Source organism: Chelonia mydas, chromosome 15 (genome assembly GCF_015237465.2).
Source record: "Chelonia mydas isolate rCheMyd1 chromosome 15, rCheMyd1.pri.v2, whole genome shotgun sequence".
In the NCBI taxonomy this organism is placed as follows: Eukaryota; Metazoa; Chordata; order Testudines; family Cheloniidae; genus Chelonia; species Chelonia mydas.
Genome location: NC_057856.1, coordinates 2639689 through 2653770, shown reverse-complemented (window position 1 = coordinate 2653770; position 14082 = coordinate 2639689). Strand labels below are relative to the sequence as shown.

The 14082-nt window shown below is 55.4% G+C and overlaps 1 protein-coding gene across 2 annotated transcripts in view; it reads left to right on the top strand.

The window, feature by feature from the left end:
• Positions 1 to 14082, top strand: part of RASAL1 (RAS protein activator like 1) — a 111244-nt gene that overhangs the window by 19713 nt on the left and 77449 nt on the right. Inside the window, exons 2-4 of one of the 2 annotated variants that reach the window (XM_037878909.2) lie at positions 1057 to 1113; positions 6399 to 6512; positions 10169 to 10230. In XM_037878909.2, coding sequence (XP_037734837.1) covers positions 1057 to 1113; positions 6399 to 6512; positions 10169 to 10230 — 233 coding nt within the window. Of the gene's footprint in view, positions 1 to 1056; positions 1114 to 6398; positions 6513 to 10168; positions 10231 to 14082 lie in introns of those variants that run through there. The other variant, XM_037878910.2, reaches the window with a different exon arrangement.

Here is a 14082-nt window from a genome sequence, read left to right as displayed (position 1 = left end):
TCAAGTTGCAGTGGGGGAGGTTTAGGTTGGATATTAGGAAAAACTTTTTCACTAGGAGGGTGGTGAAGCACTGGAATGCGTTACCTAGGGAGGTGGTAGAATCTCCTTCCTTAGAAGTTTTTAAGGTCAGGCTTGACAAAGCCCTGGCTGGGATGATTTAATTGGGGATTGGTCCTGCTTTGAGCAGGGGGTTGGACTAGATGACCTCCTGAGGTCCCTTCCAACCCTGATATTCTATGATTCTATGATCTGTAGCCCAGTTCTCCAATTTATCAAGATCACTTTGAATTTTAGTTCCATGTGATCCAGACATCAATGAGCGAGACTCCAAAGAAACCTGCCAGTTAGCTCCAGCCTTTGGCTCGCCCAAGGTTCCCCACAGTCATCCCTGCTGGATTGCCAGCTCCTGGGGGCATGGACTGTGCATTCCCCAGGGCTCTTTTGGCAGTAGCTGGCATAGTGATCCTTGGCAGCACGGCATGGAGGCCCAAGGGGGAAGGCAGCGTTGCTGTCTCTGGCGGGCCTGGCACCAAAGGATGTGAAGAGCCACACAGAGCCACTGGGGGGGGAGAAGGAGGGGAAGGGGATTTGGGGGATGGGAAGTGGGGAAAGGGAGCCTTTGCTTGCCTGGCTGTGCTTTCCCTGGGGCCATGCCAGGGCAGGGGAAGTGGTCCTGATACAGTGCATTGCCTCTTATGGAGCCCAGCAGACCGTCCGTCCCTAAAGGGCCAGGGCACAGGTCAGCCTAACCCTGATGCTCCCTTGGGAGTGGAGTGCTACCCCACGCCCCGGTCAGGCCTCCCGATGAAGGGAAGCAGAGGGTGTGATGGAAGCCCTCTCCCCCTCACCAAGGCAGAGCGTCTGGCTGCCTGTGCCATGCTCTGTTATACCTGCGCACCAGCCTCCAACCAGAGCCACCCACTGTACCTAGCTGCAAACAGCGCTCGCCCTGGTGACCCTGGAGGGCTGCAGAGGCCTGCGGGAGGTGCTCGGACACCCCGATACCAATGCCCTGCTTAATACTAATCTGCCTGCTTGTTTGGTTTCCCTCCCCAGGTCTGGCACCAGCGACCCCTACTGCATTGTCAAAGTCGACAACGAGGTGGTAGCCAGGTGAGTGTGCCATGCTGGGGGCCCTGGGGATGGGACGGGACAGCGCAGTCAAGGAGGGGCGTTTGCACTGCCAGCGTTCGATGCCGGGTGACGTGGCTCAGTGTGATACAGGCTGATGTACAGACCAAAGCGCTGGTCTCCGCTCACTCAGCTGTCTCTGCAGGCGTTGATTTCCTGGCGTGTCTGCGGGACCTGGCTCTAAGGCCTGCACTGTCTGGAGCTGTCAGTCGTATCAGCACATACGTGCCAGCTGTGCTTGCACCCAGCAAACTTAGGTCATAGGCTGAGTCTAGTCCCATCCGCATGGCAAACAGCTGCCAAGTTAGGAGGCCTGGAACTCACCCCCACCCTGCTGAGAAGGGCCCAGCCCTTGCTCATGGCTTTAGTGTATTTGGGGACAGGGTTAAAGCCCATTGCATCCCATCTCCACCAGGGGATGGAGCCATATTGGAGCCTGGCCACTTGCCCACAGCATGGTTACCTTGGCAGTGCGGATGGGGTCTCTGGCTGGCTGCATTGGGGGCGGATGTGCTGTTTGTAGGGCTCACACCCCTGCCCCACCTGTTGCAGGAGGCAGCCTTTAAACTGTAGCCTTAACATGCTGGCGTCAGCCCCGCACTGGCGTCAGCCAGCCAATGCCTGGGATCACGTGACCTAGCAGGAATAACATAGAACCATGGCCCTTAACCACTGGGCCCTTAATCCCAGGCATTGGCCCGAAGGGGCTGGGATCTCCAGACACAGAGACTTGAGAATCTCATTCCCGCCAAGGAGCTTATCAAGGGCTGAGCAAAGCTACCTGGCCCACCCTGCATTAGGGGAGGGAGTTGCGAGCTCAGCTGTTTGGCCCAGCACTGAGTGGGTCACGTCAACTGGGTCTCCTGCGTTGTTCCCTGAGAAGGGGTGAGTGAGATACTGTCCTGCAGCTCTGGGGATCGGCTGAGATCCAGCCCTGGAGGGGGAAATGACAGAACCCCAGGGCCAGGGAAGGAAGGGTCACCTTCTGGATAAGGCCCAGGGCTGGGACTCAGCAGTTCTGGGTTATAAACCCCTCTCTGTCGCTGACATACTGGGCAAGTCACTTAGGGCAGATTTTCAAAAGTGGCCACATATTTCAGTGCTCGATTTTCGGTGCCCAATTTGTAACACCTGGAGCCTGCTTCTCAGAGGTGCTGGGCCAAGCAGCTGCCTCTGGAAAGCTGGGGCCGGCAGTACCTCCAGCAGTCCGGCCCTGAGTGTGTTAGATCGGGCAGCCAAAAACTAGCTGCAGCTTCTGAAAATGTGGGTCTGTGTTGCTCTGTGCCTCAGTTTCCCCATCTGTGGAATGGGGATGATGACACTGCCTGCCACCTGTGCAAGGGGCTTTGAGATTCTGGGATGGGAGGTGCTGGAGCATGAACCGTGGGGGAGCTCTATAAGCTCAGCAGGTGCCTTTCTCCCCAGCCGTGTCTGGTCAGGCCAGAGAGGACCCCATGAGGGATGATGCGCCCCGCGTCACATTGCACAGAGGAACCAACTCCAGGCCCAAACTGTCTTTCCTTGTCCCCCCCCACACCTCATGCCCAACTCTGCCTGTCCTAGGCTGGCTTCCAAGAGCACGCTCTCACGCTGCCCTGTTCACCATGATGACTCCTATCTCTGTGCTCCCCTACCCCATACTGCGCCTGCCGGGGGGAGAACCCTTTCTGCTCTCCCACTTGCTGGCTCCAGGAGCCCACAGGGCCATGGGCTAGCGGCATGGGAAGGGTGATGGGGCTGCAGCCACAGGGCCGCCAGCTGCCTGCCCTGCCATGGAACTCCTGTGCGGGCCCGGTGGGGGTGGCAATGCTGTGCCATTGCGTGAGGCCATCGGGTGGTCCCCGCGCCGGCACGGGCGTGGTCGCTCGAACCAGCCCTGGTTATAGCTGCATTTGGTGGCTTCCAGCTGCACACAGCCCCCTGCTTGCTCTCTGGGCAGAGGAGACTCTCCCCTATTCCCTGGGGGGGGCAGCATCCTCCAGGCTGGGCTCGCTCCCTTCTGCCCCGCCGGTTCTCCACCCTGCCCCGTGGTTGCCGTGGTGCTCCAAGTCCTGCGGCAGCGCAGAGAAGCTGCTCGGGAGCTGGCCAGTGATGAAGTGGTTACTATGGAGAAGTCCATAAATTATTCCCCCTTCTGGAGAGGTGGCAGCGTCTCCCCCTTTCCAGCCAGCTGGCCGAGTGCTCGCTGGAGGGGAGGGAGGGAGTATCTGGCCAGAGCTGGGGGAGTGGGGGCAGGAGAGCAATACAGGGTCAGGGGCCTGGGTCCTCCCAGCCTCATCCATGGTCCTCACACACGGCCCAGCACATCTCCCTCCCTCCCTCCCTCTCTTCTCTTCCACTCTCTGTCTCTCTCTCTCCTTCTTCTTAATCATCCCCTGCCCCCTGCCCCTGCCCGTCCCCCAGCTTTCATTTCCTGAGCAGCCCCAGATCTGGCCCAGGCTCATCGCCAGCCCTGCTGCCACTGCACCGTTCTCCCCACCAGGAAGCCACCCTTTGTCCTGCTCATAACTCCAGGGGAGAATGGAAACAACCTCCTGCTCCTTGGAACCGCCACATCCCGGCCAGGGAGGGGCCCCGCCACAGCACTGGGACTGGTGTCTGCGGGTGAAGCTTGGTCCAGGAATGTCTTTCGGTGGGTGGGGTGCATGCAAAGTCTGGATCCAACCTTTATGGGCTTTTGGAACTGGGAGTTTGTTCCCAGCCCAGCACCAAGGCTGCGTCCTCATTCCATCCAGGGACATCCATGCATTTCCAGGCAGCTACCTCCTCTCTTTGACTGGAAAGGACAATTTTACAGCCTTCAGCTCAGCTCCGTGTGATGAGGTTGGGGACTGGGATTTCCATGGGTGTGGGGCTCCCCCACTGGAGGCCAGCACAACGTCTCCCCTCTGCAGGGTCCAGCAGTTGGTTTCGCCTGAATCCGATCCCAAGGCTGCAGAATCTCCAGCAGGAGGTCACTGAGCAAGGGAAGCCAACTCCCCTAATCAGCAGGGAGCTAGATGTCTTCATCTCCTCCTGCGCCCAAGGCCTGAGAGCCCAGATCCTGCAGCAGGAAGAAGTGGGAGGAAAAGCAGATGTATTGGGGTAGCAGACGGGGTCTGTCCCCGAGATGGCCACCGCTGCACCTCAGCTCCAAACCCCCACTGCCATACCCAGTCCCAGTTAAGGAGGTTTATTCTTTTACGAAAAAGGTTAAACCAACAACTAGAATGCAGTCTTAAGTCAGTTCCTGGCCCCAGAGGCAATGTATGGGGACGACGCATGGAGTCAAGTGCCCCCCAGATTTCTGCCAGGGTGCGCCAGCCGGGCCCCCTCCCTGTGTGGCAGCTCCTGGAGCTGGTGAGCTGCAAGTTGTGGCCACAGGGAGAGGCAGGAGCAAACAACTGAGAGCTGAGGGTAAGGAGAGGTGCCCTGGAGGGGGGGGGGGGGTGTGACTCAAGGTGTTGGGGGAAGTGTGGACCTTTAAATTGTGCCCATCCCACTATCAGCAGGTACCAGTTGTCTCTGCCTGGCTCCAGGCGCACGTCCACCCCTCCCAGGGTCTCTGACATTCCAGCTCCTAGCAGCTTCCTCCCCTCCGCCCACGGCGCTCCACCCTGGGAGCAGCAGCCTGAGCCCCCTCGCTCCAGGGATTCACTGCAGGAGTCAGCTCCCTCTCGCGTGGCCTTTGCTGCCCAGGGCCCAGCTTGTCTCAGTCCTCCCTCTCAGCTCCCTGCTAGCTGCCCTTTGGAGACCCAGGGGCAGCCCAGCCCTCTTGAATTAGCTCGGTCTCTCCACAGAGACCCGCTCCTCCGCAACGGGGTCCCACAGCCTGGGGGATCCCTCTTGAAGCTCCCACATGCAACGTAGCTGGATGCTTGAGCACAATATTTCCTTTGGCTCGCTGAGAGGCTTTGGAGCTGCTTGTTCTGAATCTGAATCCCCGAGCCCTGGGAAATGAGATGGGGAGCTGGGAAGTCATGAGCTCTAGCCCCAGCTCAGTCACCCACTTGCTGTGTGTCCTTGGGCAAGTTGGTTAATCTCTCTGGGCTAAATTAATTCCTGGCTGTGTTTTCATTAACCGCAGCAGATGGGTTTGGCCCTCTGGGCCTCACTTTCCCCATCTGTAAAATGGGGATAATGATGCTTCCCTGCTACATGGGGGGCTCAGGAGGGCTGATGGCTCATGTCTGCATGGCACCTTCATGCTGTAAATTGCTCTAGAGGTGCTGAACTCTGTTCTCTTTCTCTTCCTTTCAGTGGGGTGTGAGCCAACGGCAGCCCCACCTCGCTGCCTCCCCGTCCCTCCACATGGGACCCACAGTAGTGGTGAGGGCACTGAAGCCAGCCAGTGCTGAGGTTTCCTTGGGTGTCAGGAAACAGTCTTCCCCAGCTCACGCTCCCCCCACCCCCTGCGCTGGGACGAAGCAGCAGTAAACGCCAGCCCCAGGTCTGGAAGTCCCCCACATGCAGTGCGTGCCTTGGGCCAGCAGCCTGCTGTAGAGAAGGAGGCCCTGAGATATACCCCGCAGGGAGCATGCAGTGGGACTGGCAGAACCGGGAGCTGGAGTTTGCTTGAGCCGTGCCTTACCAGCTCTGTGGGTTGGATCTTGGGCAAATGTGGCAGGGTTGTGATGCTGCAGGGGCTGGGCAGCCTTTGGGTAGGTGTGCCAGCACTATTTGTGTGTGCCTGGTGCTGTACATGTTGGCAGGATCTGGGTGCGTGTGCTCACGCGTTGGCATTTGTGTGGGGGTGGTTTGCCACTGGGGATGTGTGTTGGCAGTAGCTGCGTGACTGGTTGCTGGTGACATTTACATCCCTTTGGCTCTGTGTGTGTGCATGTGTGTGTGTTGCTGTAGTTCTTTGTATCCGTGTGTCAGTGGACGCTGCATGCCTCTGGCAGGGGCTCTGTGTACCTCTGTGCATTTGGTGGGGTCAACGTGCATGGTACATGCTCTTGCCATCTGGACCTCACAGCTCCAAGAATCATCTCTGACAGTCTGGGGGGATCTCTCAATCCCTGAGCAGGGCCTGAGCCTCTGCCTCTCCTTCCAAAGCCCTTGGGATAAAGCAGCTAGAGTAAATCTGCCCCAGTGGCCACCCCCAGGGGTAGGGACTGAGCCTGTAGTTCCCACAGTGACGGCTGGGTCCACCAGCTGTGATCCCTCTCACAGCCCCTCTCCACTGCTCCATAACCTACGATGCTGGCTCGGCCTAATTGCCTCTCACAGGGGGATGGTCCCGGCCACTGGCACTGACTTCACCCGCCCCTGCGCTCTGCTTGCAGGACCGCTACCGTGTGGAAGAACCTGAATCCCTTCTGGGGGGAGGAGTACACCCTGCACCTGCCCAGGGGCTTCCATAGTCTTGCCTTCTACGTTCTGGATGAGGACACCATTGGGTAAGACGGTGCTGGAGGGAGCATAGGGGACTGCTTCTGGGCCTGGAGAGGACCCCGGGTCTGTCTGGGGCTCAAAACACGAATGAAGTGCAAAAAGAAAAGGAGTACTTGTGGCACCTTAGAGACTAACCAATTTATTTGAGCATAAGCTTTCGTGAGCTACAGCTCACTTCATTGGATGCATTCAGTGGAAAATACAGTGAGGAGATTTATATACACAGAGAACATGAAACAATGGGTGTTATCACACACACCACAAGGAGAGCGATCACCCAAGATGAGCCAACACCAGCAGGAGAGCGGGGGGGAGAGGGGAAGAAAACCTTTTGTAGTGATAATCAAGGTGGGCATTTCCAGCAGTTGACAAGAATGTCTGAGGAACGGGGGGGTGGGGGGGGAGGGGAAAATAAACATGGGGAAATAGTTTTACTTTGTGTAATGACCCATCCACTCCCAGTCTTTATTCAAGCCTAAGTTAATTGTATCCAGTTTGCAAATTAATTCCAATTCAGCAGTCTCTCGTTGGAGTCTGTTTTTGAAGTCTTTTTGTTGTAATATTGCGACTTTTAGGTCTGTAATCGAGTGACTAGAGAGACTGAAGTGTTCTCCGACTGGTTTATGAATGTTATAATTCTTGACATCTGATTTGTGTCCATTTATTCTTTTACGTAGAGACTGTCCAGTTTGACCAATGTACATGGCAGAGGGCATTGCTGGCGCATGATGGCATATATCACACTGGTGGATGTGCAGGTGAACGAGCCTCTGATCGTGTGGCTGATGTGATTAGGCCCTATGATGGTGTCCCCTGAATAGATATGTGGACACAGTTGGCAACGGGCTTTGTTGCAAGGATAGGTTCCTGGGTTAGTGGTTCTGTTGTGTGGTATGTGGTTGCTGGTGAGTATTTGCTTCAGGTTGGGGGGCTGTCTATAAGCAAGGACTGGCCTGTCTCCTTGAGAGATCTGTGAGAGTGATGGGTCGTCCTTCAGGATAGGTTGTAGATCCTTGATGATGCGTTGGAGAGGTTTTAGTTGGGGGCTGAAGGTGATGGCTAGTGGCGTTCTGTTATTTTCTTTGTTAGGCCTGTCCTGGAGTAGGTGACTTCTGGGAACTCTTCTGGCTCTGTCCATCTGTTTCTTCACTTCAGCAGGTGGGTATTGTAGTTGTAAGAATGCTTGATAGAGATCTTGTAGGTATTTGTCTCTGTCTGAGGGGCTGGAGCAAACGCGGCTTCACCGCAGAGCCCGGCTGCAGACAATGGACCACGTGGTGCGATCTGTAGAAGCCCTCCACACCAACACCCCACACAAAGATGGACCATAAGCCGTCAGGAACAGCACCCCCGACAATGTCACAGCAAACCCGGCGGCCGAACCCCGTGACCCCGTCGTCACCCATAACCATTTCACATCCGGGGACAATGCATACCCTCAAACCAGCGGCACCGCCATGGGCACCCGCCTGGCCCCACAGGATGCCAACACCTTTATGGCCGACCTAGAACAACGCCTCCCCAGCTCTCGTCCCCCAATGTCCCTACTCCACCTGCGCTACATTGATGACATCCTCATCCCATGGGGCGTTGTTCTAGGTCGGCCATAAAGGTGTTGGCATCCTGTGGGGCCAGGCGGGTGCCCATGGCGGTGCCGCTGGTTTGAGGGTATGCATTGTCCCCGGATGTGAAATGGTTATGGGTGACGACGGGGTCACGGGGTTCGGCCGCCGGGTTTGCTGTGACATTGTCGGGGGTGCTGTTCCTGACGGCTTATGGTCCATCTTTGTGTGGGGTGTTGGTGTGGAGGGCTTCTACAGATCGCACCACGTGGTCCATTGTCTGCAGCCGGGCTCTGCGGTGAAGCCGCGTTTGCTCCAGCCCCTCAGACAGAGACAAATACCTACAAGATCTCTATCAAGCATTCTTACAACTACAATACCCACCTGCTGAAGTGAAGAAACAGATGGACAGAGCCAGAAGAGTTCCCAGAAGTCACCTACTCCAGGACAGGCCTAACAAAGAAAATAACAGAACGCCACTAGCCATCACCTTCAGCCCCCAACTAAAACCTCTCCAACGCATCATCAAGGATCTACAACCTATCCTGAAGGACGACCCATCACTCTCACAGATCTCTCAAGGAGACAGGCCAGTCCTTGCTTACAGACAGCCCCCCAACCTGAAGCAAATACTCACCAGCAACCACATACCACACAACAGAACCACTAACCCAGGAACCTATCCTTGCAACAAAGCCCGTTGCCAACTGTGTCCACATATCTATTCAGGGGACACCATCATAGGGCCTAATCACATCAGCCACACGATCAGAGGCTCGTTCACCTGCACATCCACCAGTGTGATATATGCCATCATGCGCCAGCAATGCCCTCTGCCATGTACATTGGTCAAACTGGACAGTCTCTACGTAAAAGAATAAATGGACACAAATCAGATGTCAAGAATTATAACATTCATAAACCAGTCGGAGAACACTTCAGTCTCTCTAGTCACTCGATTACAGACCTAAAAGTCGCAATATTACAACAAAAAGCCTTCAAAAACAGACTCCAACGAGAGACTGCTGAATTGGAATTAATTTGCAAACTGGATACAATTAACTTAGGCTTGAATAAAGACTGGGAGTGGATGGGTCATTACACAAAGTAAAACTATTTCCCCATGTTTATTCCCCCCCCCCCCGCCCATTCCTCAGACGTTCTTGTCAACTGCTGGAAATGGCCCACCTTGATTACCACTACAAAAGGTTTTCTTCCCCTCTCCCCCCCGCTCTCCTGCTGGTGTTGGCTCGTCTTGGGTGATCGCTCTCCTTGCGGTGTGTGTGATAACACCCATTGTTTCATGTTCTCTGTGTACATAAATCTCCTCACTGTATTTTCCACTGAATGCATCCAATGAAGTGAGCTGTAGCTCACGAAAGCTTATGCTCAAATAAATTGGTTAGTCTCTAAGGTGCCACAAGTCCTCCTTTTCTTTTTGCAAATACAGACTAACACGGCTGTTACTCTGAAACCTGTCATGAATGAAGTGCAGTGGGTCTTACTGAGCCAGGCTCTGCTTGGAACGATGGAGCTGCCCCTGGGCTCTGGTGCCATGCGCTGGCACACCCTTTCCCTAGGGCTGGCCCCTGACTCAGCAGCAAACAGGCAGCAGGATTATTAGAGTATTTACTTTCCCTTATATCCTCACAACCCTCCCACCCCCCACCCGAGGGCTCCTCCACAGTCTGGGCCTCTGAGCTTGGGGCTGACTTGGCCATTGGCTTGCCTCAGGGATGGGTGTGGGAGAAGCCCATCAGTGAATAGCCATGGAGGAGGAATTCTCTGCTTCCCAGGGCTGGTTTTTCCAAGACCTTGTGGACAAGGCACAGGACGGGCCTCAGGAGACGTAGGCTCTCTGATGCTCCAGTGAGGGGCTCCCTACTGTAACTACTGCCAGAGATAGACGTTAGACAGTTGGTTTCCTTGGTGGAGCTGTGCAGAGCAAAGCACGAAGGGAACGAATCCCTCCCTGAACAGCTGGGTGGTGCGAGGAAGCCAGCTGAGGTGGATTGGCCCCTGGGTAATCTGCTCCTTGGCTGTGCAGGGCAGTTAATTCCAGGCATTCTTTGCCCAGACCTGGCTCTCTTTCCTTGCAGGCACGATGATGTCATTGGCAAAATATCGCTCAGTAGAGAATGGATTTCGTCCTCCCCACGAGGTAGGTGCTGGGGCTGTGGAGGGAGCACTGGGGCTGCAGCAGTGTCTTATGAAGACAGTGACTGGGTCACAGGTGACATGCAGGGCAGCAGGCACCAAACTGGCAACTTATGGGCCATTCCGCAAGGCCTGGGTTTGCCAGCTTTCTAATTTCAGAAAACCAAAGACCCTCACGCTGCTCCCTGTCCCGCCCCTTCCCGAGGCCCCACCCCTGCTCACTCCATCCCCCCACCTCCGTCGCTTGCTCAGCTCACCCTCGCTCACTTGCTGATTTGCACCAGGCTGGGGCAGGGATTGGGGTGCGGGAGGTGGTGAGGGCTCTGGCTGGGGGTGCACCTGGGGTGGGGCCAGGGATGAGGGGTTTGGGGTGCAGGAGGGGGCACCAGGCTGGGGCCAAGGGGTGTGGGAGGGGGTGCAGGCTGCAGGCTCTGGGAGGGAGTTTGGGTGTGGGAGAGGGCTCCGAGCTGGGGCAGGGGGTTAGGGCATGGGAGAGGGTTCAGGGTGCGGGCTCTGGGCGGCTTTGGCTGGTGCAGTTTGCAGGGGCTCCGGGAGGCGCTGATATTAGGCAGCCCCTTAAATAGCAGCTGCACCAGCGCCGCCCTGGCATTTCTGGGCCTCAGAGGCTGCTCGATCTGCCATGAATCCTGGACACATGGCTCGGCCAGCGCACCAAGGACAAAAGATTTCCTGTTCTCTGGAATGGGGGGGGAGGAATTCCCCACAAGTGATACACACACCCCACTGCTGCCCCTGGCTCGCTGCTCCCGCCGTGGAGCCCAAAACACAGCAGCTCTAGGGAGGGCGCTGCTGCAGGCCCCCTCCTCCTCTCCCCGCCATTTGTCGTGACCCCGCCCCCCAGCCCCTCTCCTTCGTCCACCCCAGTTTGGCCACTGGCTGGTGCCTCCAAGCCCAACTGCTGCCCGACTCTGCTAGGACCCGTTCCCAGGGAGAGCAGCCCAACTTTAGCCCCATGCTTCTGCGCAGCCCATTCATCCCGGGGGGAGGCTGCAGCCCACAGCCCCTTACCTACTGGCCGCATGGTGCTGAGACAAGTCCCGTGAAGTGGGCTACTGGGCCCGGGGCAGGTGGTGGGGGCTCGCCCTGGCCCCCTCCCCTGCCGCCGGCTGCATCCAGCCCCTGGGAAGCTGGGCTGGTTCCTCTTTCCACTTAACGTCGGCTGGGGAGCAGCAGGCCGGGTAGGGAGGGGGCTGAAGGCACTTCCTAAAGGCCACAACGCCCGCTCCACAGGGAGCCCAGGGTTAACCCTGCCAGCCCCAGCCTGCAGCTGGGTGCCTTTCCCAGCCCCTCCACGGGGATCTGCCCCCTGCCCGCCAGGGCTCACACCGGCCCCAAGCTCCACAAAGAGAACTGCTGCAGGCCCCATCCTCATCCCCCCGCCACCAACCGGACTTTTAACAGCCTGGTCGGTGGTGCAGATCGGAGCCTCCAGGGTCCCTTTTCGACTGGGTGTTCCGGTCGAAAACCGGACCCCTGGCAACCCTAGCGAGGCCTGGCTCAGAATCCTAGCCTCCCCCAGCGAGCAGGGCCCTGGCATGTTGCCAGCCTAGCTAGTTTGTTACTAGATTTAGTGACCTTTTGGTTTCCCTAGCGAGAAAATAAGTGGCAAAGTGACCAGTGACAAATCTAGTGACTTTCACTGCCAATTACAGTGACATTCAGAGGAAGAAGTCACCAATATGCATAGTCACAAAATCATTCACAAGCAGCTCGCTAGTGTTAATAAAATCCATTCCATGCTCTTCTTACTACATTCTGTTGCACACCTCGTCAATGTCATTACATCTCAGTGGAGCAGCTCCTTGGAAGGAATCACATTCCAGGGCTTCTTGGGCTGAGATCACTATAATCTGCAGGTGAGGAAAAGAAGTTTGTGGAGGCTAATTAAATATTTTGCTAAAGCGAGGCGCACTTTGGAGAGAGCACCAGGCCCAGGGCTTGTTTTTACCCAAATGTTCTTTCTCGCTGCTACGCGGTAGGTAGCACAGCCTGGGATGCAGGGAAAGATGGCTAATAAAGTGGGCGGGGAGGGGGGCGGGCAGGTTAGCCAGCGAGGAGAGCCACATGGATGGACGGTGGCTTGGGCTGAGACAGGGCTCCAATGGGCCAGGGGAGCACTGTGCCTCCAGGGATGCAGCCCTTACTACAGGATCAAAGGCAGAGCTAGCTTGATTTCAGTTCCCCTTTACTCCTTCCCCTGGCTTGGCCTGGGGTTAGCTGCCCAGCTGTTCTCAGAAATCAAACCCTGGAAGCAGGGGGGAAGGGGTCCAGCTGGTCCCCTTGGTTTTTAAATCTACTTTCTTGACTCCCTGCAGCGCTGAGCTCAGGTCAGGCGAATCCCCTCTTCCCCCTGGCTCTGGGCTCTCCCTTTCACTAACCTGTCAGCTCAAATCCAGGCTGGCAAGAAAGGGAGGCTCAGCTGAAAGTAACCAACCCCAGCCAACCTGGGCTGCCATGTACAGAGTGCCCTTCACAAAGAGCAGAGGGCTGCAGTTTCCTGGTGTACTGGTGTAGTGGTTTCTGGTATGCTTCAGAATGTGGAAGAGCTTGGCATGGGTTTTATTAACACTAGTGAGCTGCTTGTGAATGACTTTGGGACTATACTCGCCTGGGTGTGTGTGTATAGATAGATAGATATCGATATATAAATTTCTTTGTTGAATTCTTTGGAAATTTTGTTTGGTGACATTTTTGACTCCTTTTGAGAGCTTAAACAGCTGCATCTAGCGACTTTTCAGGGTTTGTCTGGTAACTTCCTGCGTTGTGGAGTTAGCAACACCCCCGCCCCCCCGCTCCCCCCAGCAGCACAGCGTGGCAGGGTATTGGCAGATGGAGAGGGCAGGTCATCTGGCAGCATTGTTCCTGTGTTGCTGACTCTCAGGATGTTGTTGTGATTCTCCTGCTATTTGGCATCCAAGCCCCAGGTCTTGGAGTCATGTGGTTACAAAAGAATCTCAGCTTGCCTTTTCAAAAGAAAAATGGTTTTCTAGCCTTTAGATGGTGACAGCTTTCAGAGGGGTAGCCGTGTTAGTCTGTATCAGCAAAAATAACGAGGAGTCCTCGTGGCACCTTAGAGACTAGCACATTTATTTGGGCATAAGATTTTGTGGGTTAGAACTCACTTCATCTCACTGCATGGAGTTAAAATACAGGAGCAGGTATAAATACATGAAAGGATGCGGGTTGCTTTTCCAAGTGTGAGGTCAGTCTAACGAGATAAATCAATTAACAGCAGGATACCAAGGGAGGAAAAATTACTTTTGAAGTGTTAAGATAGTGGCCCATTACAGACAATTGACAAGAAGGTGTGAGTAACAATAGGGTGAAATTAGTATTGGGGAAATTAAGTTTAGGTTTTGTAATGACCCGACCACTGCCAGTTTCTATTCAGGCCTAATCTGATCGTGTCCAGTTTGCAAATTAATTCCAGTTCTGCAGCTTCATATTGGAGTCTGTTTTTGAAGATTTTTTGTTGAAGAATTGCCACTTTTAGGTCTGTTATTGAGTGACCAGAGAGATTGAAGTGTTCTCCTACTGGTTTTTGAATGTTACGATTCCTGATGTCAGATTTGTGTCCATTTATTCTTCTACGTAGAGACTGTCCAGTTTGGCCGATGTACATGGCAGAGGGGCATTGCTGGCACATGATGGCATATACCACATTGGTGGATGTACTGGTAAACGAGCCCTTGGTGGTGTGGCTGATGTGGTTAGGTCCTATGATTGTGTCTCTTGAATAGATATGTGGACAGAGTTGGCACCGGGGTTTGTAGCACGGTTTGGTTCCTGGGCTGGTGTTTTTGTTGTGTGATGCGTGGTTGCTGGTGAGTATTTG